We start from the raw sequence: 25179 nt of genomic DNA, 5'->3' as shown, positions 1-25179 counted from the left end.
CATTTTTTTACATATCTATCTTCCTTGAATTGCTGCCAAATTGATTGTAACAACATCAGTATAGCAGCCACATATTATTTTATTTTTTCCGTTAGAGTAATTTAAAATGCTTCCATAGTAACTCCCATTCAAATTTCAAACCATTTGCACGACCTCTAAACCTTCATCAATCTTTAACATTTTTTGCACAGACTAGTGTTTTGGGGTTATGAATCGAAGGGCGGCCTATATGAAATCTAACATTTTTTTTAAATGAAGCACCCTAATGCTATACATCCAATCAAAAATGGACGGCGTCTGCATCATTCCACATACCTAATAATTGTAACGTGGACAAAGTCTTTATGACAAATTTCAACTGAAACATAAGCACGATCACTGAACTTTAACCATGGAAAATGTTCATCCTCGAAAGATTCAGAGACGCCTGTCTGAGCTCAAATCATGAGATGCATTTTGTGTATACCTAATAGTTGATAAACGAAAGATTAAAACTAGAATAACCAATTTACCAATCAAACTTAAGATGAAGAGCCAAACAGACTAATTAATTGAAAATTCCTAGTGCAAATAAACTAAATTCCATCATCATCAACCGTAACCGTAGGCATTAACAGTGCACAAACCCTGACCAGGGTGCCTTCCATTCATTTTGACTAAAAAAATGTTTTATGAAATTATAGAATAATGAGATATCATGATGATATTTTGTATGTGTAAGTAATAAGAAAAGATTGTAAAGTTTGTGTTTCACACATCAAACCAGCAAATTTAGCTTTTACAGAGTCACAATGAGCGTTTTTCTGATCGCCTCTTCGCGAAGAGTGAAGAGCGAAGAGTGGGTGAGATAAATTACAAAATCGCTTATTGCGACTCTCATGTGGCAAAATTGGCAGGTATTATGTGTCAAACACAAACTTAACAATCTTTTCTTGTTGTTTACATAATCAAAATATTTTCATTATGTCTTATTATTCCATAATTTCTTAAAACATTTTTTTAGTCAAAATGAATGGAAGGCACCCTGACCCTGACGAAGCACCCAATAACCCCTTCACAAAGAAGAAATTGTTTTCCAAATTTAACTCTTTCACTGAATCGTTTTGTGGCCCTCAAAAGGGCCGATTGTTTGAATAGGTGATGCAAATTTACTTGGAGCTGGTGTACTTGGTGACGGCCTTGGTTCCTTCGGAGACGGCATGTTTGGCCAGTTCACCCGGCAGCAGCAGACGAACAGCGGTTTGGATTTCCCGGGAGGTGATCGTCGAGCGTTTGTTGTACTGAGCCAGCCGGGACGACGCAGCAGCGATACGTTCGAAAATATCATTGACGAAGCTGTTCATGATGCTCATGGCCTTCGACGAAACTCCGGTATCAGGGTGGACCTGCTTCAACACCTTGTAGATGTAAATGGCATAGCTTTCCTTCCTGCGTTGCCTCCTCTTCTTCTTCTCGCCCTTGACGACGACCTTCTGAGCCATGCCGGACCTCTTGGCGGCCTTTCCACTGATTTTCGGTGCCATTGTTGGTAAAGCTGTCCACTTGGGTAGGGAATAACTAATATGTTTTAACACTGCCGGTTGTCTCTTTTGATACTCGTAGAATAGCAACCAACACTCGTCCTCTTTTCTGTATTTTGCTTTATATAGTGACAAAGGCGTAGACAGAGTTTGAAACCTGACTACGCCTTTGTATAGGTGGTTGAACCCTCCTTGTACACAAAATACGCTACTCGGCGCAGGTATATCAGCATCATCGACGAGATAAAACGACATCATAACAATTTCGGCATTCAGCTGCTCGTTTCATTTTCAAACCGCAATCTACCCTACCCTAAGTCGAACCATGTCTGGCCGTGGCAAAGGAGGAAAAGTTAAGGGAAAGGCAAAGTCCCGCTCGAGCCGGTCAGGATTGCAGTTCCCAGTCGGTCGTATTCACCGTCTGCTTAGGAAGGGCAACTACGCCGAGCGCGTTGGAGCCGGTGCTCCCGTCTATTTGGCTGCCGTGATGGAATATCTGGCCGCTGAAGTTCTCGAGTTGGCAGGAAACGCGGCCCGTGACAACAAGAAGACCAGAATCATTCCACGCCACCTGCAGTTGGCCATCCGTAACGACGAGGAGTTAAACAAACTGCTTTCCGGAGTGACCATCGCTCAGGGTGGTGTCCTGCCAAACATCCAGGCCGTCCTGTTGCCCAAGAAGACCGAGAAGAAGGTCTAAGTTGCAGAATTATTTGCTCTCGAAAAACAAACAAAACCGTCCTTTTAAGGGCGACTACAATCATTTGAAAATGAGTTTGTTTTATTGCTGCTTCATAAGAATGTAAAAGCAATTTTCTGTTTAAAAAGGGTGGGTTAGATTTATTACATCCATCACGTCCAACGGCTGATTGAAGGTCAAAGAGTATTCATTTGAACATTGTCAAGATTCAAATTCTAATAGCACGATTTAGTATCCACGCTTAAAACATACTTATTTCAGCAGAATCGTAGAGCTATTTCTTATCGGTTGGTGCATTTGGATTTTAATTTCATTTATAAATCACAAAGGAATATGCGTTCAAACCTAACGCCTTTTCGTGACGGTCGCATTTTTGGATTTTTGTTTTACCTTCCCGTAAGACGCAGTCTACGTAAAAAAAGTGATAAAGCCAAAACGAACTGGAATTGATATTCTATCTTTTAAAATCATATTTTAACAGTAATCCATTAAGATTTAGATCCTTTGTAGATCTAAATCAGCTTAGCGAAAGATGTTTTTTTTTTAATAATTTAAATTTAATGATGTCAGCCTAACGACAACAGTGTAGGTATTATATAATATTATCATATTTTGTGCTTATTACCTCTACGTGGATTGAGATATCGCGCCAAAATATCTAAAAGAGCATCACCGCTTTCAAACCAACATACATGTGGTGATTATATACTATATAGATGATGGTGGTTCTTAGCTTGAATAAGTGAGTAATTTTTATGTAGCATCTCTTTGTGTTCCTACTCTCAACCGTTAAACTTTAAAACCTTTTACCGAATTCATTTGCTTTGAGCTATTCATGTATTCGTGATAGAAAAATGGCAGTGGATCTCTACGGAAACCTTACTTCTGATAACTCTCAATATCACCTCGAAATTTCAAGAGCACAAATATCAGCTTTCACAAAACAAAGGTACAACAATGAAACTTGAACTTCATGTTTGCTGCGGTGCAGCACACAATTGTCCATTGTCATGAGCGATGTCACAACACTGCCCGAGATTTGTTCTTTAGAAGACTTGAAGTGATAGGGCATATCTAGATAGAGCTGGAATTAGGGCGTAGCAACTTTTGTAAATAATGACTTCTTTCGATGATTTCTAGAAAGATAAGGTTCGCCAACGCAAATCAACCACACCATCGGGCAGGGAAAAACTTCCTCTATCTAGATATCAGCTATAACGACCGGCCATAGTTGGACGCTTCAAGGAATCACCTTCAAACAAAGCGCGATATAGTTCCTAAATGATACTCTTTTCTGATATGATTTGTGGCCCTGAAAAGGGCCGTTTTGTTGAAAGACATGCGATCTCGGGAGCCATATTTAAATTAAGCACGTTCACCGCGGATACGCCGAGCCAGCTGGATGTCCTTTGGCATGATCGTGACACGCTTAGCGTGGATGGCGCACAAGTTGGTATCTTCGAACAGACCGACCAGATAGGCCTCGCTCGCTTCCTGCAGGGCCATGACGGCCGAGCTCTGGAAGCGCAGATCGGTCTTGAAGTCCTGAGCGATTTCACGGACCAGACGTTGGAAAGGCAACTTGCGGATCAGCAGTTCGGTCGATTTCTGATAACGACGAATCTCCCGCAGCGCGACGGTTCCTGGCCGGTAGCGATGGGGCTTCTTCACTCCTCCGGTTGCTGGAGCGCTCTTGCGAGCAGCCTTGGTGGCCAGCTGCTTACGAGGAGCCTTTCCTCCGGTGGACTTACGAGCGGTTTGCTTGGTACGGGCCATTATTGTGCTGGTGATGTTTGAAAGTCGAAAAAGATACTGTCTATGAGGTGACGACCTCACTGACGATTGCTTTTATAGTGAGCTTCTGCCTGTGTACTGTCATCAATTATAATCGATTATACACAGACAGGAGCTCGCTATAAACTACAATATGTAAATGTAAATCCTACAAGAGCCTGGAAGGTATATAAGAGCCAGCGAGCTGTATCAGACTGCATACGTTTCGTTCAATCTGTTCAGCACAGTTTATTATATCAAGCTACAATGACTGGTCGTGGCAAGGGCGGTAAAGGACTTGGTAAAGGAGGTGCCAAGCGTCATCGAAAGGTTCTTCGTGATAACATCCAGGGTATCACCAAGCCCGCCATCCGTCGTCTGGCTCGCCGTGGAGGTGTCAAGCGAATCTCCGGCCTCATCTACGAGGAAACCCGAGGTGTGCTCAAGGTGTTCCTGGAAAACGTGATCCGAGATGCCGTCACGTACACTGAACACGCCAAGCGCAAGACCGTCACGGCCATGGACGTCGTCTACGCTTTGAAGCGACAAGGCCGCACTCTGTACGGTTTCGGAGGTTAAATCAGCATAAAAAACCCAGGCAACAAAACGGCCCTTTTCAGGGCCACCAAACATTTTCAGGGAAGAGTTGATGATGGAAAATTCATGTGTTTTATTTGAAGTTTTGCAGCTTCTGATTCACATTTCGAAGTGTTGGTGTATTTGTGTGCATATCTTTCATTGACTAAATATGCCTACTTCTTGTACCAAATCAAGGATAAAATAATGCTTTTAACATCACTTTACTATCGTCTATTTAATTTGAAATTAAAACCATGAAAACTCTTATTTGTAAAAGGATGTTATCATCTTCTGCAAAATGACATTATAAATGCATTGACGACTGTTTTATTTTTGCAAACTGAAAATTTACGTCTGACTGTGTAGGAAACGCACCAAAGTAAAATGCCTTCTTTGAAGCAGAGAATCGCTGAAGAGAAAGGTATTGTAAATGTGCTTTCAATTGTCTTGATAGCCAGATGGTTCTCTGACTTATTGTATTAGAAAATGAAATTTGAACTATAGAATTTCTGCCTAGATGTGTTTCAGTTTTTATAGGTATGGTATAGGTCATATCATATCAGGCAGATAGGGGCTGTCCATAAACTACGTAGACGGTTGGGGGGAGGGAGGGGTTCCAAAAATGTCTACGTTTGTCTACGGGGGGGGGAGGGGTGAAGGTCCTGTCTACGTTGTTTTATTAGAACAGTTTTTTTTATGTATTTAGCCGCTTACTATTGTGATGCTTCCATCTACAAATTTATTCCGAATAGAACATTTTCATTGAGAGATCAAGAACAAAACCACAAAATATCCCAATCATTGAACATTATGAGGAAACATCACCACAGGAATAAACAGTTGAATTGCATAAAATTTGGTGTGCCTCAATTCAGTTTTGGATAAATCAGGATGCGACGCTGACCGAATTATTGGCCTTTTTGGATTATTGATTAGTTGTTAAGTCTATGAAATTCAAATGACCACTATCTGGAGTATTATGCAGTTAGAATAAAATATAAGGTCAGCAGCGAAATGCTGTTCCAATTCATCTAAAAGGATTCCATTTCGCTAAGTGCAAACGGTTGAAGGCCGGCGCACAATGCATAAAGTGTCACGCACATTTGATCCGGTTGTAATACGTTCCTGCAAAATAAAAGCTCAATCTATTGTCTAACTATCAAATTTGCATCAACGCTTCGCAAACGAAACAAATGTGCGTGAGCCTTAAGTAAGATTTGACAAATTAGCTGGATATTCAAATTATTTTGCAGTATCATTTAAGGAGAGACCCAGGAAGAGTTGGAGATAAGTGGAAATAGGTTGTGGATACCAACGCTATTCGCAGTTCCATGTATATAGGAAATCCTTAGGACATAGTAATACGAATAGATATTCTCTCTTTTTTACACAAAATTTAAAAAAATCAGCGATGTTATCAGTTATCAAGTTTTGGGTTTTTACTCAATACTCCTTAGCGACTAGACTACCATACGTCTCCATTGATACATAGCTAACATAAATCAAAAAAGACAATTAGAGTATTATCATCATATTTCTCCTAAGAAGCATTTTTAATTACCTTTCATTTTATATTTTGATCTTTGGAATCGGCCGTGCGGTTCAAAAATTGACTTAAAAAAAATCGTTTTTGAAAAAAAAAATCTATTGGTAATCTTGGTCAGGATTACTAGTTTATGCTAAGTGCTCATAATTATTATACAAATAATGCTTATGCTCATAGATTCTCATACAAGTGTATCCGTGGCATAAGTAAATCATCTCAGCAATCCACGAAAAACCCGCATGGAAAATCCGGAAAACCTTTGCCAGGGTGAAACATTTTTTCTTATAATTTTTTATGCTTGAATAAGGTACACCGGGGTAAGTTGAAAAGAAAGGCGTAACTATTAGCAGAAGTGTGATATCACTGTGATTGAACAGAGTAGTTCCAGGCTAAATAGCAAAAAAATGATTTTCAGACTTGACCTTCTCCGATTTGCATAAAACTTTATATATAAATAAAAATGATTCACATTTCAGCTGAAATTAAGCCATTTTGAATCATGCAAAAATTTTCAAAATGGCGTATTAAAAATATTTCAATAAATCCACGAAAACGCCACAACAAATCGAAATGACATCTGAGACAATGTTGTAGGAAGAAATAAATGCTTTTCAGAAAAAATATAAATGGTAAAAAAATTTACGAAATTTTTGGTAAAAAATCTAAAAAGTGTTAAAAACATTAATAACAGAAATGACCCTCTTTAATATTTTCGAACCATTTTTATTAAAAAGCATACTCAAAGTTCTATTTTTTGTGAAATTTTCAAGTTGGACACTTAAAAATTGACAAAAATCATGGAAAAACTTTAAAACTTTTTGTTTATACAACTTTTTGCAAGTTTTCTCACAGAAAACAATTTATTAGGTCCAAAGAATTAAATTGTGTTCAACTATATACCAAAAAATCGTCTAAACAAAAAGTTAAAATATTTAATTAACAGTTGTTGTTTTATGATTTTTATCAATTTTGAAGTGTCCAACATGAAAATTTCACAAAAAATAGAATTTTTCATAATGGACACTTAAAAATTGATAAATATCATAGAACAAGAACTTCTAGTCAAATGTTTTAACTTTTTGTTAAAACAATTTGTTGGTATGTTGTTGCACACAATTTGATTGCTTAGACCTAATAAATTGTTTTCTGTGAAAAAACTTACAAAAACTAATGCATATAAACAACAAGTCTTAAATTTATGCCATGATTTTTGTCAATTTTTAAGTGTTCAACTTGAAAATTTCACAATACAATAGAACTTTGAGTATGCTTTTTAATAAAAATGGTTCAAAAATATTGAAGAGGGTCATTTTCTGTTATTAAAGTTTTTAACACTTTTATGGATTTGTACCAAAAGTTACATTAATTTGGTGAATCTTTTATATTTTTTCTGAAAAGCATTATTTTTCCTACAATTTTGTCTCAGACGTCATTTTGATTGGAAATAACGATTTCGTGTTATGGTTTATTGCAAAGTTTTGAATACGCCATTTTGAAGTTTTTTTACAAGATTCAAAATCGCCAAATTTAAGCTCAAATGTACATGATTGACCATAACAAACAATTATGAAAAGTTTCATTCAAATCGGAGAAGGTCGCGTCTGATCGATTCGTCATTTGGCGTGGAACTACGCAGTGTAATAAGCACCTATATGCATTTTTTTTTACTGTTAAAACAAGTAGTTGGAAGTAGTTCTTCCCCAAAAAGATGAATTTTGTATAATTTAATCCAGTGATGTACATATGAAGGCCAGTTAGAGTGATTGCACACAAAATTTCAGTCACACTAATTTTCCGAAATATTTAAAGCATTTCAACTTGCCCCATATTTTTGCACCCCATAGGATAAAATGAAATGAGTACAGGAGCAAGTTAAAATGGATGATGATTGTCACAATCTCATTACAAAAAAAACAGTGCAGTTGGTTGGAGGACAAACCAGAAATAGTAGTGATAGATGACGAGTAATTGATTGTTGCTCTATCCGATCATTTAAAATGTTTTTCATTGTTACAAATTATTATAACGCATAAATGTATTATGCATTTACAGACAGACTGGGGTCAACTTATTGTAGTAACACTAAATATGTTCATATTGCTAATAAATTACATTTATATTGCGAGTAGTTGTCAACAATTGAAAGTATTTTGTTAAATGTTTATTTCATTGTACTACACTACCAACCGTACACTACAGTACAGAAACTTCGTAAAAAAACCCGGAAGCTTTTCAATAGGGCTAAACGAACACAACAGTGGGAACAATATAAGAAATCCCTCACCACTTATAATAAGGAAATACGGAGATCAAAGAGGATACACTGGAGGCATACATGTGAGAACATTGAAAATACTCCAGCAACTGCTAGGTTGCAGAAAATACTCGCTAAAGATCATTCCAATGGTCTGAGCACTTTGAAAAAAGAGGATGGCTCTTTTACTACTTTTACAAATAAAACGTTAGAGCTGATGATGAGAACGCATTTTCTATGTTCTATTATTAATTCAAACGAAGACCAAAACGTAACGACAACAGCAATTGGTATCATTTGTACAATTATCATCAATTATCACAATTGTATCATGGTACAATTAGAAGCCGAAAAGTGTGCTCTAAGGATTACAAGGTCAGTGAAACTCTTTGAAGGAGACCTTAGACGAGATCTTAGGATTCTAAAAACTGTTAGTATCAACTCTCTAGTAAGGAACAACGAAGACTGGATCGAGAAAAGATACAATTTCAATCGACTTTTTCAAGTAGTTGACCCTGGGTGGTAATTCATGGCAATTTGGTGGCCCGGTTCTTTGTCCAGGATCGATTTTCTTTATACAGATGGTTCAAGATTGAACAATCAAGTGGGAGCAGGAGTAACTGGCCCAGGGATAGAAATATCGGTTCCTATGGGCAGATGGCCAAGCCATGTTCCAAGCTAAAATCCATGCAATTTTAGAGTGTTCCGTTATATGTTTGCGTAGAAACTGTAAGAGTTCAAATATATGCGTCATGTCCGACAGTCAAGCTGCTCTAAATGCTTTAAAGTCGGCGACATGTACATCAAAGCTTGTCTGGGAGTGTGTTCAATCACTTCAAAAATTGTCTTGTCATAATCAAGTCAACTTATAGTGGGTTCCTGGTCATTGCGGGATTGAGGGAAATGAAAGATCCGATGCACTAGCAAGACTCGGATCTTCTCATAAGTTCATAGGGCCAGAGCCCTTTTGTGGCTTATCGGCTGCATCTTTTAGAATGGGGCTAAAAGCGTGGGAATCTTCAAAAGTGGAGGAAAACTGGAAGAACACTTCTATTACTAGGCATTCGAAGCAATTCATTAATCCAAACATTTCTGTGACCCACAAAATCCTGGAACTTTCTAAGAAAAGATCTTAGTATATATGCAGGTCTTACAACAGGTCATTGTCCGAGCCGTTATCACTTGAAGCTGATTGGTAAACTTCAAGATGATGTATATCACTTCTGTGGCATAGAAAAGGAAGACTCGGAACATTTGCTATGCCACTGTCTGGCAATTTTCAATAAAAGGTGTCAGTTCTTCGACAAGGGGCTGATAAAACCCTTTGACATTTGGAGAACAACTCCCAGTACAGCAGTGCACTTTATTCGAAGTATAATGGCGTGCTGGGATAATGCTATTGGTCAAGCGATGGCGGCATATTTAAATAGCTAAAAAAAAATGGGGAATATATCACAATAGATCAGAAAAATGGTTGCAGTGATGGAAATACCCGACAAGGAAAAAAAATAAACCGTACACTTTGGGAGATACTTTTAATCCCGCCAGGCCGCCAGGGGTTTATAATATCCACAAAGGGTAATTTATACATGAGTAAACGTGTTTTACATCATCGTTCAACTGCTGTATAATAAGTGTTTCAACTAACCCCACTATATGGGGTAACATGAAATAATACACACTTTTATCATAGAGGTAACTCTAAGACCAGTAGGTCCCGAAGAAATGTGCTCAACTTTTTGGCTCAGCTCTGGTACTATCTTCGGTCCCAAGCTAATCGATTCACCCCTCGAAACATAGGAAAATCCACTAACCCCTCATTTTATCTGTCAAACTTTCATAGCGAATCAAAACAAACATTGCGTAGTACTAGAATTTCGACTAGAATGGGGTACGTTAATCGTTTGCTTGGGACCAATAGGCTAGTCAAGTAGTGAGCCAATTTAAAATCGTTAGTTTCGTATTGATTGTTGCTATTATTGTATGCTTAACAAATATGCTTCTGTGGTCTTATGTGTAATTTTATATTTTTTTATAATGGAAAACTCTTTCATGAAACTGTTGGTGTAAAAACATCTGGTGTCTCTAAATTAATTACTGTTCCAGAGAGCCTTAAAGTTCAAGTTTCAAAATACAGTTTCAACTTGCCCCGGTGTACATTACTTCTTATCTTTTACTGGTGCAAATTTCGGACTGGGTATCTTTTACCGTTTTAAAGTAATTATCGGAAAAATGAATGCACGACTATGGGCCATTTTAAGAAAATCATTAAACAAGAAAATGATAGTTTTCTTAGAGAATTTATGGCCGGTCACCACTGAAAGATAAGAAGTATTCAAGGATGTATTAAGCCATAAGAAAATTTTCATAAACCTGGCAAAGGTTTTTCCTGATTTTTCTTTCGATTTTCCTCCACTGTGATAAATGCCGTTGAAAACATTTTTCAGATAAATAGATTGCTATTTGAATGTAATTTATGAGATAATTTTCTTATCATTTCTCTATACAACGTCATTTCTACAATGAGTTATAAATTATCAAAGTACGAGGTTTTCAGTTTTTTAGGGTGACTCCAAACTTGTGAGCGATGACATAATTAACTATTTTAATTATTTAAAATATTTTCAAAATAAAAAAAACATCATGAACGGTGCTTGATGGGTATACAATAAGGGTGCTATTACCACTTTAATTTCAAAATTTGGCCAACCAAATTCTGAGAAAATCAGTCATGATTGTTCAATTTGAATTTGGGAAAATGTAACTTTAGGTGAAGTTTTATTTTACAAAACTTATGGATCCAAATACTTACGAAGTAAATTTCATTCAATATCTTTCAAATTTCACACAGAAAATGGAAATTTTACGTTAAATGGTATGTTGTCTCGGGGGTGCCCCCAATTTTTTTATCGGGAGTGTTAATGATTTCCCATAGTGAACAATTTGCAAAGTTTCACGGTAATCTGAAAGGGTCGAGTCTGAAATTCCGATTTTAGCTCATTGGTCTGGATTTGCCCAAACGACAATCGGTATCGATTATTTTTTTAATGTTTACCTTTTTCCAGGACGCGTGTGCACTGTATATGGCCTATACTTTGCATCAAAGAGCAATGTGGCAGCTCACATTAAAAACTTCCACAAACTGACTGGCAGTCAATTCAAGGCACGGCCACTTAAAATATTGAAGCAGTGATCGGAGGAAGTGCTTTGTGTGGTTGACGGCCCAGCAGATGTCATGGAAGTTGTCTGGCTGGATAACGTTTCTGTTGAGTTGCCTCCTGATGTTGTTCAATAATTCAGACATGGAGTTCCCGGTGATTGACAATTTCAACGTTTGGTGTTGAGCAACCTTTTGAAGACTATATGGAGAGTCACTATTAAGGTTTTTTTATTGTTTTTATTTTTTTTTATTTTTCCTTACTTCTTACTTTACTCTTGAGTTTTTTTTTCTTAGTTATATCTACGTATACAAATAAAAATTTGAATTTGTTGTTTTTCAGAAGAATTCTATTTTTTTGGTTTTCAGCGTATTTAGGAGCATTGGAAAAAAACCACGTAGACAGGTAGGGGGGGGGGGAGTTGCTAAATATCTACGGTTGTCTACGAGGGGGGAGGGGGGTGTTGGAAATGGAGAAAAATCTGTCTACGTAGTTTATGGACAGCCCTATATAATGATGGGTAGCGGCTAGATGGAGGGGTAGGGGCTACATGGCCTAGAGGTAGTTAAAACGTTTTCCGTTTGATCGAATAGACAGATCTCATTGAAAAGTAGTTTCAAACATGGTAGATGGAGATAATTCTAATGCACTAAAACTGAGCATGAACTCACATTGAGTGGCAATAGCCTTATATACATGTATGTCAATTGAATATCTGATAAAATTCACACAAATACATCAAACCACAAAGCACGCGAACTGTAAGCTGAACATTGCATTAGGTCCTAAGTAACATTGACAGTTTCTCTTCGTTGACTGCAGTTTTCATGGTGCAAGCACTGAATATGTTTGGAGGTTGTGAATAAGAATTAATTTTGCATGCAACATATATATGCATTAGGGTGCCAATGAAAATGGTCATCTTAAATTTCAAAAAGATGCTCCCTACAAAATGTATATTGCCTCGAAAAACGACCCTATGCAAAATTTGAGCTCAATCAGACTTGATTTAGGGGTGACGCAAAGCGGTTAAAGTTTGACCTTTTTCATGACATTTTTTTCCTTATCGCAAAATATTAGACCCTTTTTTATTTTGTCAATAGGGTGACCATTTCCATGCAAAGGTGATCCAACAAATCGATTTAAGGGGGAAAAAACAAGTAACATGTCAAAAACTCGACAATTTTCGGAATTTGTTGTGAGCAAATGAAACAACGCAAACGTTTGGGATTTTTTGCATTAAATTGCTAAAATCTTCCTCTACACTTTTTTCATTGGTGTGTGACCTCTGTGGCTCCTTGGGGTCACATCGGAAGGAGGTCGCCTCCAGTGGTGATTGGTGATTGGCGGGCGTTCTAGAGACCTAAAAATGGACAAAACTTACTTTTATCAATTGGACCTTATTTAGAAAAGATTTTTGTTCTATGTGAACCTCTAAAACCCAGAAAAAACGATTTAAAAATTTAGAAAAAAATATCTGAAAAAAAGTTGATTTTTCACTGTTTTTTTTCACTTAAGGCAGACCTGAAAATTATTTATTGTTATTTTTCATGATATCAGTGGTTCAAACAGAGTAAAAATTTATTTCCTTTAATATGCGCCAGGTTTCAAGTCATTTGAATGAGAACTTTTTGAGTTATCGTTTCCGCCAATTTGGAAAACACCGTTTCGAGAAAAATACGTTTAAAGTTTTGGGTTGTTTAAAAACATGATTTCTGGAACTTACGGTTAATCGGCGATACCGGGGCCATAGATCACTCCTTTCTCGTGCTCGTAGCATTTTTTTTATTTTTTAAAGTAAAATATAAAAAAATCGATAAAAAAAATTTTACTTGTGTTTCTCTCCCTTAAAAAAAAAATCTTGGCCTTGAATCACTTGGCTGATTTTAAAAAGCAAAATATCAAATGGAAGGTTATAAAAAATATAAGAACGTATAGCGCCCTCCGTTTTCAAACCATGAAAACCATAAAAAAACAAAAAAAGAATCATTGTTTTTCTAAACAAAGTCCATATTTTTTAATATCATTATAATTTTCCTAAAAAGAGATTTTAATTAAATTTTGTTTATACTTTATTCTGTGAAAACCATTAATCAAAAGATATGAATTTTTGAAAAAAGAAGTCATTTTTGAAACAATAATATTTTTTAACCATCTTAGCATGCAAATGGTCACCCTAATTATAAAATATAAAATATGGGTCTAATATTTTGAGATAAGCAACATTACTTTTTTTACGAAATTCTGAGAATTACTATATCGTTTTGCTATGGAATGGCTGTATTGATGAATTGGCTTCTAGAAATATTCACTATTATCTCCAAACTACTTGTATATCGATTTAAATCACTAATTGGCACGCAATGCTCCACTAGGGTGGTTCATTTATTTTTCATTAGGTTGGTCCACAAAATAAAAATACATAAAAAGTCACAACACTTTATCCAATATATCTGAAATTAATTCCGACAAGTTTAATATTTTTCAATCATTGCAGTATCTTCACTGGTATTAATGATTTTGTTTCAATCAGCATCGTGCTCTCTTGCCATGCGGATCTTTTTGCTTTTTGCTGGAGGAAGTGTTACTACTACCTAAACCTACAACAAATTTAAACAGCACTTTTCAGTGCTCAACCTGTACAATTTCTACCTTGTTCGACTCTTATTCCTCTTCGATCCTTGTTTGGACCCTACCCGAGGTAATCCTTCTTGGATATTGATTTGGAAAATTCCTCTTCGATCCTTCAGATTCTTATAGTAATCTGCTTGGAAGTCAATTTGGATAACAATTTACTGCCGCCATGGCGCCTAAACGCAAACGAAAGGGGCAAACTCTTGATCCCCCTTCTGATGAAATTAATTTGAGCAATCAATTTGATTTGCTCACGGATGATAAGCAAATAGAATTTTAGTAAACTTTTCCGGTTTAATGCCAAGAAGGAAAAGATTCCCCCTATTGTGATAACCACTTCGGATTTCCATGCTCTTCGCATGGAAATTTTGAATTTCGTGAAAGTTATGTTTTCACTACAAATTGGACGTCGGGGTGAATGCCGTGTATAGGCTGAAACCTTGGACAAATCTAGATAGAGCTGGAATTAGGGCCTAACAGCTTTTGTAAACAATTACTTCAATCGATGATTTCTAAAAAAACAAGGCTCGCTCACGTAAACCAACCTCCTCATTGGGTAGGGAAAGACTTTCCCTATCCGATGGTTATGTTGGTCTGCGTGTGCGTGCCTTAAGTTCCTAGAAATCATCGATAGAAGTCATTGTTTACAAAAGCTGTTACGCCCTAATTCCAGCTCTATCTAGAAATGTCTTCTCAAGTATCTTACTGAGAAGCAGCATAAATTTTTCACTTACGACACCAAAACTGAACGTGTGTTCAAGGTTGTCATGAGAGGACTACCCAGTGGTGAATCTCTGGATAAGATCAAATATGAACTGGCAAAATTACTTGGAGTTGTGCCACTCCAAGTAATCAAAATGAAAATGAAATCCCGTCCTGGCGATTTGCGCAACGGGATTTCTAATGATTTTTATTTAGTTCACTTCAAGTCTAGTGAACTAAACAACCTTAAGGCCTTAGATAAAAGCTAGCCTTATGCTCCATGTCCGAGTGAAGTGGGAACACTTCAGGAAGACTGGAGGAAATTTCCAAAACCTCACCAAGTGCCGTAAGTACCAGGGATGGGGTCACTAAAAATTGCTACATGCCAGCTAAATGCATGAATTGTGGTGATTCCTTTCACGCAAAGGACGATTGTCCTGTGAAGGAAGATCCTAAGAAATTTAAATGTTCAAATTGTGGTGAAAACCACAAATCCAATTTTTGGGAATGTAAGACTCGTAAAGCGATCCTACAATCTCGTTCTAACCGTCAGGTAGGAAACGCTCCACGTTTCCGAACAGGTACAAATTCCTCTGCTGTTAACAACGGTCAGCGAGGAACAAATTCTACTTCGTACAAATATCACCCATGCTTCAAATTGTCCATCTGTACCTATTCCCTTCGCTGCTAACAATGTTCAGCGAGCTCATGGAGCTACCTATGCTGCTATTGCAGCGGGTAGACATCAAAATACTAACCACCGGAAATTTTGAAAATTTTGACTTAGGAAGCATTATTGCTCCTAAAATGGAATTTTTACAGAAATCATTAATTTAAATGATAACTGATATGCTATGCTTAAATCTAACTCCATGTTTGATGCTATTCAAACTCGAGTAAAATTTGCGAACAATATTGGCATGACTTTGAAATTCAGTAATGGATTTTAAAGCATTAAATATTTTAAATTGGAATGCTCGATCTCTTAAAGATAATGAAGACGAGCTATTTAACTTTTTGAGTGTTCATAATGTGCATATTGCCGTTATAACGTGAAACCTACCATAAGGTTAAGAAGGACGCAAATTACTTGATTTATAGAAATGATCGTCTTGATGGACCCTGTGGTGGCGTTGCCATCATTATTCATAGACAAATCAAACATAAAATTCTTTCTTCATTTGAAACCAAAGTTTTTGAAACTTTGGGAGTTTCTGTTGAAACAAAATTTGGACAACTTACGTTTATAGCTGCTTATTTACCATTTCAATGCGTAGGCCAGCAAAAGAATTATCTCAAGGGTGACCTTCAGAAACTTACCCGTCATAGGTCTAAATTCTGCATTATGGGTGATTTTAATACAAAACACCACTGATGGAATAATGCTCAAAGCAATTCCAATGGTAATATTCTGTTTCATGATTGTTCTGCAGGTTATTACACTATTCAATATCCAAACTATCTGCTTTTCTTCTTCAAGAAATCCCTCCACTATTGATTTAGTCTTAACTGATTCATGTCAACTTTGTAGCGAATTGGTTACCCATGCTGACTTCGGTTATGATCACCTTCCAGTAACTTTTGAAATATCCCAAGAAATAATTTCTAATCCCAACAGCTCTACTTGCAATTACTATAGAGCTGATTGGGAGCAATATCGAACATTTATGGAATATAACTTCGATCCAAACATTCCTTTGCAAACCAAAGATAAATTTAGTTATGCTCTTGAATCTCTGACTACTTCTATAGTTGAAGCAAGAGCTGCCTCAGTACAAAAATGCGAGGTTAAATTCGATTCAATTATAATAGACGACGATCTTCAGCTCTTGATCCGTCTTAAAAATGTCCGTAGGAGACAATATCAAAGAACACGCGATCCTGCCATGAAAGTTATCTGGCGGGATTTGCAAAAACAAACTAAAAAGCGATTCTCTGCCCTGAAGAACAAAACTTTTGAAAATAATGTTTCTAAATTAGACCCGAGTACCAAATCCTTTTGGAAATTCAAAAAAAAAAAATAGAAAAAAAAAATCTCAAAAGCCTATTTCAGCGCTTAAAGAAGGTGGTAAAATTTTGATCACAAATTTGGAAAAAGCTCAGCAATTTGCTAAGCAATTCGAGAGCTCCCATTATTTCAGTTTGGGTCTTACTAGTCCTATTGAGAATTAGGTTGCTCGGGATTATCTGAATATTTTCTCTCGGGAAAATATTTTTGATGATTCCTGGGGGACTGATTTGGACAAAGTAAGGTCTATAACTAAAAAGTTTCATAATATGAAAGCTCCAGGTGATGATGGAATTTTCTATATCCTTATTAAAAAAAACTTCCAGTACCTTGTCTTTCTTAGCAAAATTATTTAACAGATGTTTCCATTTGGCAAACTTTCCTGATAAATGGAAAAATGCAAAAGTTGTTCCAATTTTGAAGCCGGATAAAAATCCAGCTGAAGCTTCTAGCTACCGGCCAATAAGTTTGCTTACTTCAATAAGTAAACTTTTTGAAAAAAATAATTTTAAATGGAATGATGCTTCACATCACGAACTCAATTTTTGCAGATGAGCAGTTTGGATTTCGCCATAGGTATTCAACTACTCATCAACTCTTAAGAGTCACCAATTTAATTCGTTCAAACAAATCTGAAGGCTGCTTAACTGGAGTTGCTCTTCTAGCCAAAAAAAAAGCATTCGACAGTGTTTGGCATGAAGGTGTGATTGCTGAATTGAAAAAGTTTAATTTTCCATTCTATATTATGAAATTAGTTCAAAATTATTTAACTGACAGAACTCTGCAGGTAAATCTTCATAATTCCAAATCTAAACGACTACATGTAAGAGCAAGAGTTCTTCAGGGCAGCATTCTTGGGCCTATATTGTATAACATTTTCACTTCGGACCTCCCTGATTTGCCACAGGGTTGCCACAAATCTTTGTTCGCTGATGACACAGGCATTTCCGCTAAAGGAAGAAGTCTTCGTGTTATTTGCAGCAGACTGCAGAAAGTTTCGATATGTTCTGTTCTTATTTACAAAATTGGAAGATTTCTCCCAACGCTTCCAAAACTCAATTTATAATATTTCCACATAAGCCTAGAGCTTCCTTTTTGAAACCAAGTAGTAGTCACATAGTCACTATAAACGGAGTTCCAATTTCCTGGTCAAGCCAAGTGAAATATCTTGGATTAGTACTTGACCAAAAAATAAGTTTTAAAGATCACATTGAGGGCATCCAAGCCAAATGTAACAAATATATAAAATGTTTGTATCCTCTTATAAACAGGAAATCTAAACATTGCCTGACGAATAAACTTTTAATATTTAAACAAGTTTTAAGACCGACCATGCTTTACGCTGTGCCAATATGGTCAAGTTGTTGCACTACCGGAAAAATGCACTTCAAAGAATTCAGAACAAAATTCTTAAGATGATTTTGAAGTTGCCATAGAATTTCGAATGTTGAGACTTAAGAACAAATGTCCAACAAAATAATTAATAATTTCAGGCAAAACCCGTTGCAATCCTCAATTGCAACGATTAATTCCCTTTATACTAAGATAAGATTTAGTTTTAGTTTGTAGTTTTAAGATTTCAATTGTTATACTGACATGCAGGTTTGAAAAACCTGTTTAAAATACTGAATTGCCAAGGCAGGAACAATGGAAAAACACTTATATATTTATCATAACAATTAAGGCTGGTAAGGTACGGTAGTAGCTGGAGCACTTAGGTTAAAATGAAATGTAATTTATTTTGAATTTGGAACAAATAAAGCGTTAAAAAAATTAAGCAAATGCCAAACCATATACTAAAATTCCAGTAAAATTCACAGCTCTTTTCAGAAAAAATGCTGGTTTTCCAGCAAACTTCTGTAAAAAAACTATTTGCAAAACTAGTTTTGCTTGAAGGATTGCTTGTTCTCCAGCTCGGCAAAATACAGCAAAATTTTGATGGTTTCCAGCAATATAAAATGGGTGTGTAAGTAAAGCAATTGTTATCCGTTATTTTGGAGCTAATTTTATGTTTGAAAAATGCAAATCTTATTTATTTTAGGAGAGCTATCGGTTTTCCCTCATTATTCCGGCACAACTCCCATGCCGTAACTATAGGTACACCGCTATTACTGGAACACATACCCTACGTTACAACCTCTTATTGTAACTTACATGTGCAAAATATCATCAGACTTCAGATAAATGACAAAATATCAATGAGCTCAGAAATCTGAAAAACATGTTTTATAGTACATAAATGAATGGCAGCAACCAGCATTGCAGGGGTTTTCCCTCTGTAGCTAGGCAGAATTTTAATTTGATGAGCTAAGTTTTCGAACTATAGGATCAAATGACTGACCTACAAAACACAACATTCCCCCTGTCCTTCCAGATGTCATTGAATATTTTAAAATTCCATCCATATGTTCACATTTCGAACAAATACCGCAACAATTAAAACCGTTTAAAATTCATCCATCACTCACTTACGTTCACACGATGGCCAGCTAGGGGCTGCTGCAACATTCAATCAGATTAGTTGCTTTTTATAGCACCCAGCGAGTGTTTCCCTCCACCGGTGGACCGTTATCATCAGACAGCATTGTTTCTCTCACAGCCACAGCAATGCGAACCGATCGACGATTCACTCATTTTGAATACACTACTGATGTGGCACTCAGTTTTGCTTCAACAGTGGCGATCAACGGTAGATGGATGAACGTGCTCGTTTCGCGTATTTATGTCGAAGTGTAACGTGGTCGCAGTGGAATGTTGTGATTTTGGTAGTGTTGACGATTTGTTTTGAGCCGCGAAATAGTTGTGGGTTTTCAATAAGTTAGATCTGTTCTAAGTGATTGATAAGCATTGGTGAATAGTCCCAGGCTGGATAATCTTTCTGGATCTTGTTTTGATTGTGATATTGATGCTGCCATAGTGCAGTGCAGTGGTATTAGTGCTGATCGGTTGTGGCGCATCAGGTTGTTTAGATCGGATCGGGAGCAGAGTGACGATCGGAACGTGAAAACCGGTCAGGTGTGTCGCGAGCGCGTGGTGTGTGTTTGTTTTTTTGTGTGTTCTCTGTTTCGAAATAACGCGAAAGAGGAGAGTAACACAGCAAGTGCTGAAAAACAGCGAAGGCTTCAGCGGTACGCTACAATTTGCCGGTTCTCGGAGATTGCGCGAGATGAGCAGTGAGGTAGGGTTGTTCAGCTTTAGATTTAATTGTGATTTATTTCAAAACTTGATGAAATGATTTTGAATGTTAAGATGATTTTCTGGAAATTAAATCAAATGATCGTACAGCAGCACAGCTCTGAGCACCCCTACAGAATAATCATTTCCATGATCTATCTCATAAAGGAATGCACGATATGTGACGATAGCAATGCATATAGCAATCATCAACACAGTGTACCGATATTACTCAAGAATGCTTTGCTTTCCACATCAATAGAGGATAACCTATAATTCAAATATGTACAATGTAGATAGTATATGACATGAAATTAATTCAAACAAACCTCAAGTACGCTTTTTGTAAAGTTGCTTATCATTTCAAGTGTATTGTCACATTCAGGCAGATTGAGTAACCCATTCAAAGCTATCTGGAGAATCACGAGACAAGCTACTAATTGTTGCAATTTGCTGATAAGCGAAACGAGTAGAGTTAATATGATGAGTCGACAGGTGGGGGAGATGATAATTGATGGACATTTTTATGTGCTTCCGTGATATTTTCGTGATGCTTCATATTACATTGCCGCAATGGTTACTCGAATTGTTATGTGCTTATCGTTTAGGATAAATTTTGAAGATTGAGATAATCCTCAATAAAGATTACTCATTATTTTCCATGATTCGTATTGGTTAGGAAACTTTTCTAGGGATTGTCTAAACCTATCTATTTCATTTGAAAAATCTTTCACTTTTCTTCATTTCTAGAGTCTTGAATTCATATTGTTATTATTATTATTCATAAAGCAAAACAGATGGACGGAGATGAACCAGCGTCTGGCTGAAAATCTCCTTAATAAAGACAACCAACCAACCAAGTAATCTAATCTATTATAATCTAATCATTAAGCGGTGCCGGTGGTGTAGTGGTAAGCGTGGTTACCTCTCACCCCAGCAGGCCTGGGTTCAATCCCAGTCGGCGCCGCCGGGATGTTCTGAGGCATAACATCTCTGATCACGCCTTCCTTCGGATGGGAAGTAAAGCCGTTGGTCCCCGGTTCATGAGTTGATGGGTCGATAGGTATGGTCCAGGTGTGGGAGCTGCCTTCCTGGCACGTCGGTAGCATTGGTGCCCAGCACGGAAAACAAGATCGACGGAAAAAACAAGACAAAGGAAAAAAAAATAATCTAATCATTTGAGGTTGGCATCTTTGCTATGGCATTCGGAGGTTTAAATTTTTAGCGATACTTGTTGAAACTGGGTCAGGTTATTACAGTCACTTTAATACGTTTAAGGTCCATCGTGACTGATGAGATTTTGTCTACTTGATAATTGTGGCATTGATATTTGATCTTAATATTAAGTCTTCGTTTGACGATTGGATACAACATTTGGTCTTATAATTCAATCAAAATTGTTGATTGTAAAGTTACACAGACAAGGGTCTTGCGGTCCATATCATTGACATACATAACAAATAAACGAAGCCCTAATACACTTCATGAGGGTGATTGTTCCCCATGGGACTAGAAACAAAAGCATAAGGTCTGTTCCCGTACTTGTTTTTGAAGTAAGTTGCTGTAATAAAATAATATGCTGCAGAAAGTACCGGAACATACTCTTTTTTTTTCATTTGTGTACTGATTCTTACAGAAAAACAAGTACGGAAACAGACCTATTAAGAACAGTCCTTTGAGTACTGTCGCACGAATAACTATTAAATCATTTCTATTAAGTTCCAGGAATTTCAAAGCACTCCATTTGGTTAACGTAAACATTTGCTATCTATTTTTTGTAGTGCATTGATGATATATTTTTTAAATTACTTATCTGGGTCAATAAATCAATGATGAATGTAAGTTTTTAAGCTACTCATTCAATTCTGTAAAACGTGTTATATGCAAAACGTGTTGTGTGATCAAATCGATAGTTAAATAAACGAAAGATTAATCCAAAATTCAACCTGAATACTTTTTTTTTCTAAGATACGAATTGAACATTCTTCTTAGTTAGAATAAACAAAAAAAGTTGTTTTTGATGTAACCGTACTTTCTCGATTTTGTCAGGCCCATCTAAAATTTTAGGCTGTCAAAAACGGGAAGCTGACAAAATCAGGATTTTTTTTCATTTTTTTACAATCTTCAAAAAGAATTAAAAATCCAAGATTAACCATTATTGATCCTCTATTAATGGACTTACTGATAAATGTTTACTATTCTTACTCTACCAAACGTCTAGAAAACGCAAAACTGTTGAGCCGGTACGTACTGTTCAGTTTCCTTAAATTCTGCTTGGTTTCCAGCGCTTCAACCCAGGCTGGACTTCCATATCTCAGTACCAGCGTACACACTTAGAAAAATTCATGTGAAATAAATTTGAGTCATAGCTGACGCGAAATATAGCCTAATCAAACGTACTTTTCGTCGAGCAACGAACTTTTCAGTCTCGAAGTACTTCTCATCTTTTATGTCAAAGATGGATTCCGTCACGTGTAAGATTAGGTATTTCTAAATATGTATTTCAACACGCGCTTCGAGGCTATGGCGTGCTCCTCAATGTTGGTTTATGCTCGCTGCAATGCTTTACACTTACTGACAGCAGTTATGTGGTGGGCTATCTGCAGCTTCGCTCTTTGCATCCAGTTTTCAATCATGTCGATCGCTTCGGTTGCCAACATTTCTACCTCTTACCGCGTCTCGCCTGTTGAGGGCTGAACACAATGACAACAGCATAGCGGCACAGTTAAATTTAAGTTAAAAGAACTTCTGGGGAGTAAAGATATCTATAGGGAAGTCCCGACTATCGGGAAAGTTTAAAGATCTTCTAGAGTATTTTTGGATTGGTCGAAATGCCGGGCAATTCGGAGGATTCATTACCTTGGGGACAAAATCGATCTTGTTGGCAGCATACCACTTCAGAATCACCTTAGAGTAGTGGCAGCTGGTCAAATTGGGCCAAAATACGACTTTGCCCCTATGCTTGCGGATGAACGGCAATACACGCTTTTTCAGGCATTCTTCGATGTAAACTTGGAATGTCATCGTCGAAGATGTAACGAATGGTTCCGTTTTCAACCACAACTGCAAATCGCTTGCCAAATCATGGCCTTCTTCGCGAACTTGTCGGCAAACACAAACTTAAATCTTCCCGGCTCATTGCTACGTCCAGTCGCGATGTAAAACTTTTGACCGGGAAGATGCTTAGAATCAGTTTTGACGTATGTTTCGTCATCGATCAAAGTGCAGCCCTTGTGTTTCGTCACAATACGGTCGTACAAGAGCCTTGCACGCTTTTTGGCAACGGAATTCTGCTTCATGCGCCGGTTCGGATGTTTACTGGCTTTGTACGACTTGTATCCTTCCCTGGCAAGGATGTTCCACGCCGTTTGAAAGTTGGTACCTTCTAGCCACATCTCGGATCGAAAGACCGGGGTTGGCTTTAATGCACCTCAACACCTTGCTGCGCAGCTGACGATCCCTGGTTCCAGTTTTTCGTAGGTCCGCTGATTCCTTCCCGCACTCAGGGTTTCCTTGTAGGTTTTGAGCACTCGACAAACTGTTGTCTTCGGCATCTTCAGCACTTTAGTACAGGACCACTCCGGATTTTTCAGGTGTTTGTGCATAATAATGTTTCTTCTTTCGAGTTCCATTTGTCGTTATTTTTGAACGCGATCGACTACTTAGATCAAACTTGCACCAATAGACGAGTGCACGGATGGATTGAAGTTCACTCACTCGACAAAAAGTGACACAACAGCGGGGCCCTGTTTACTAAAATTGAACACATGAATAATACTCACGTAACATTTGATACGGGTCTATCAACTTACGTACACAAAACTTGATAAGCCTTTTTCGCGCGAATCTAATACGCTCACGCAAACTAACAACACCATCGGGCAGATGAAATTCTCCCCTTCCTGATAGTGCTCTTGGTTTGCGTGGGCGTGCTTCGGTTCTCGTGAAAACGACCTAGCAAATTATTTTCAAAAGTTGATAAGCCGTTTTCAAATATTACGTGAGCATTATTCATGTGTTCATTTTTAGTAAACAGGGGCTGTTGTGTCACTTTTTGTCGAGTGAGTGAACTTTAATCATCCGTGCACTCGTTTATTGTTCTTTATAGAAGTGTAAACAAATCACTGTCAAAGATTTTCGATTCCCAACACTAGAGGCGTGCTAGTGGCGCGCGAGGGGTGTACCAAACAAGATAGGGTTGCCACCTAGCTGGTTTCAATTGCTTCAAATGAAAGGAGGTTTTGAAGCTACTTATAAAATGACCATTGAAATCAATAATGGGAAAATCATACTAAATGATTATAGTTTCTTTAAAAAAAAAACTGGTTCTAGAAAATAAGTGTGAATTGTAAATCTCGGTGCGAGAAGGCGAAATAACCTTCGGCAAAATGACTCCCGGCGAAGAGAACCTTTTCCGTTTGAACTTCTAAAACAGAGCGATTTTAGCAAGAGAACATCCTAAGAGATTTTTGACCGCCCTTGAAAATTATGGGAGTATGAATAACAGTTTGTGGTGTATATAGAAACATGATAATTTTTCGGGAGACAGATCTCCTCCCAAAGTTATGGGAGTTTTTTTAAATGATTTTGAAGTAGCAGGAGGTGACTATTGATTATTTATTTTAAAATTTTGTGTCATTGACCTGCATCAACAAGGAGTTTAAGATGTCTTTCATGATTTTTTTGATGATGTTAAGGACGACTACAGACCTCCTCCCAATTTTTTTAGTTGGAACTGCAACAGCCCCTACAGATCTTCACTAAAAATTGATTGGAGCTTGAAATGCAACCGCAGGGCGTTTAGGATATTGATAGAAACTCGAGGATTTTTTGGATGATTTTCAAGTAGCAAATGGACGTTCTAAGTGACTGTTGATGTTTTGAAAATTTTGAGGGATTGAATTGCAATAACTAGCAGTTTGTGGTGTATATTTAAATTTTAAAATTGTTTGGATAGCTTAAAAGTATTTCGTGTGGTTGAAAAACATCGCATGGGGAGTGAATTCAAAATCTTGGGGGGATGGGGGAGGGGGGCATGGTCGCCTTTTCTAATGTAGTGATCAGTGGTAGCACGAGTACTGGAATGTAACGGTTTTTCCTTAACATTTGATACAATGATAAGGCACACAAA

At 37.2% G+C, this 25179-nt stretch overlaps 5 protein-coding genes across 5 annotated transcripts in view; 2 read left to right on the top strand and 3 right to left on the bottom strand.

Moving 5' to 3' along the window:
• LOC135703430 (regulator of nonsense transcripts 3B-like) overlaps positions 1–5327 on the bottom strand; it is a 406370-nt gene extending 401043 nt beyond the window's left edge. The window contains exon 1 of the mRNA XM_065224662.1: positions 5308–5327. The gene's annotated coding sequence lies outside the window, so the exon portion shown is untranslated. The remainder of the gene's footprint in view (positions 1–5307) is intronic.
• Positions 1149–1523, bottom strand: LOC135703489 (histone H2B-like). The gene has a single exon (XM_065224735.1). It carries the CDS (start codon positions 1521–1523, stop codon positions 1149–1151), a length of 375 nt encoding a protein of 124 aa, XP_065080807.1.
• Positions 1792–2276, top strand: LOC135703392 (histone H2A-like). The gene has a single exon (XM_065224589.1). It carries the CDS (start codon positions 1846–1848, stop codon positions 2218–2220), a length of 375 nt encoding a protein of 124 aa, XP_065080661.1. The 5' UTR covers positions 1792–1845; the 3' UTR covers positions 2221–2276.
• LOC135703459 (histone H3) lies at positions 3532–4050 on the bottom strand. Its single transcript, XM_065224713.1, has one exon. It carries the CDS (start codon positions 3994–3996, stop codon positions 3586–3588), a length of 411 nt encoding a protein of 136 aa, XP_065080785.1. The 5' UTR covers positions 3997–4050; the 3' UTR covers positions 3532–3585.
• On the top strand, positions 4261–4572 carry LOC135703488 (histone H4). Its single transcript, XM_065224734.1, has one exon. It carries the CDS (start codon positions 4261–4263, stop codon positions 4570–4572), a length of 312 nt encoding a protein of 103 aa, XP_065080806.1.
• Positions 5328–25179: the final 19852 nt, after the last annotated feature.

The sequence above is a fragment of the Ochlerotatus camptorhynchus genome, unplaced genomic scaffold (assembly GCF_037179485.1).
Source record: "Ochlerotatus camptorhynchus isolate MF236.1 unplaced genomic scaffold, CSIRO-AGI_Acam_v1.1 ptg000213l, whole genome shotgun sequence".
Lineage (NCBI taxonomy): Eukaryota > Metazoa > Arthropoda > Insecta > Diptera > Culicidae > Ochlerotatus > Ochlerotatus camptorhynchus.
This window is presented reverse-complemented; position numbering and strand designations above follow the sequence as displayed.

Excerpts from the sequence above, each read along its gene's own strand:
- LOC135703489 (XM_065224735.1), bottom strand. The coding sequence starts at position 1,523 with ATGGCACCGAAAATCAGTGGAAAGGCCGCCAAGAGGTCCGGCATGGCT.
- LOC135703392 (XM_065224589.1), top strand. The coding sequence starts at position 1,846 with ATGTCTGGCCGTGGCAAAGGAGGAAAAGTTAAGGGAAAGGCAAAGTCC.
- LOC135703459 (XM_065224713.1), bottom strand. The coding sequence starts at position 3,996 with ATGGCCCGTACCAAGCAAACCGCTCGTAAGTCCACCGGAGGAAAGGCT.
- LOC135703488 (XM_065224734.1), top strand. The coding sequence starts at position 4,261 with ATGACTGGTCGTGGCAAGGGCGGTAAAGGACTTGGTAAAGGAGGTGCC.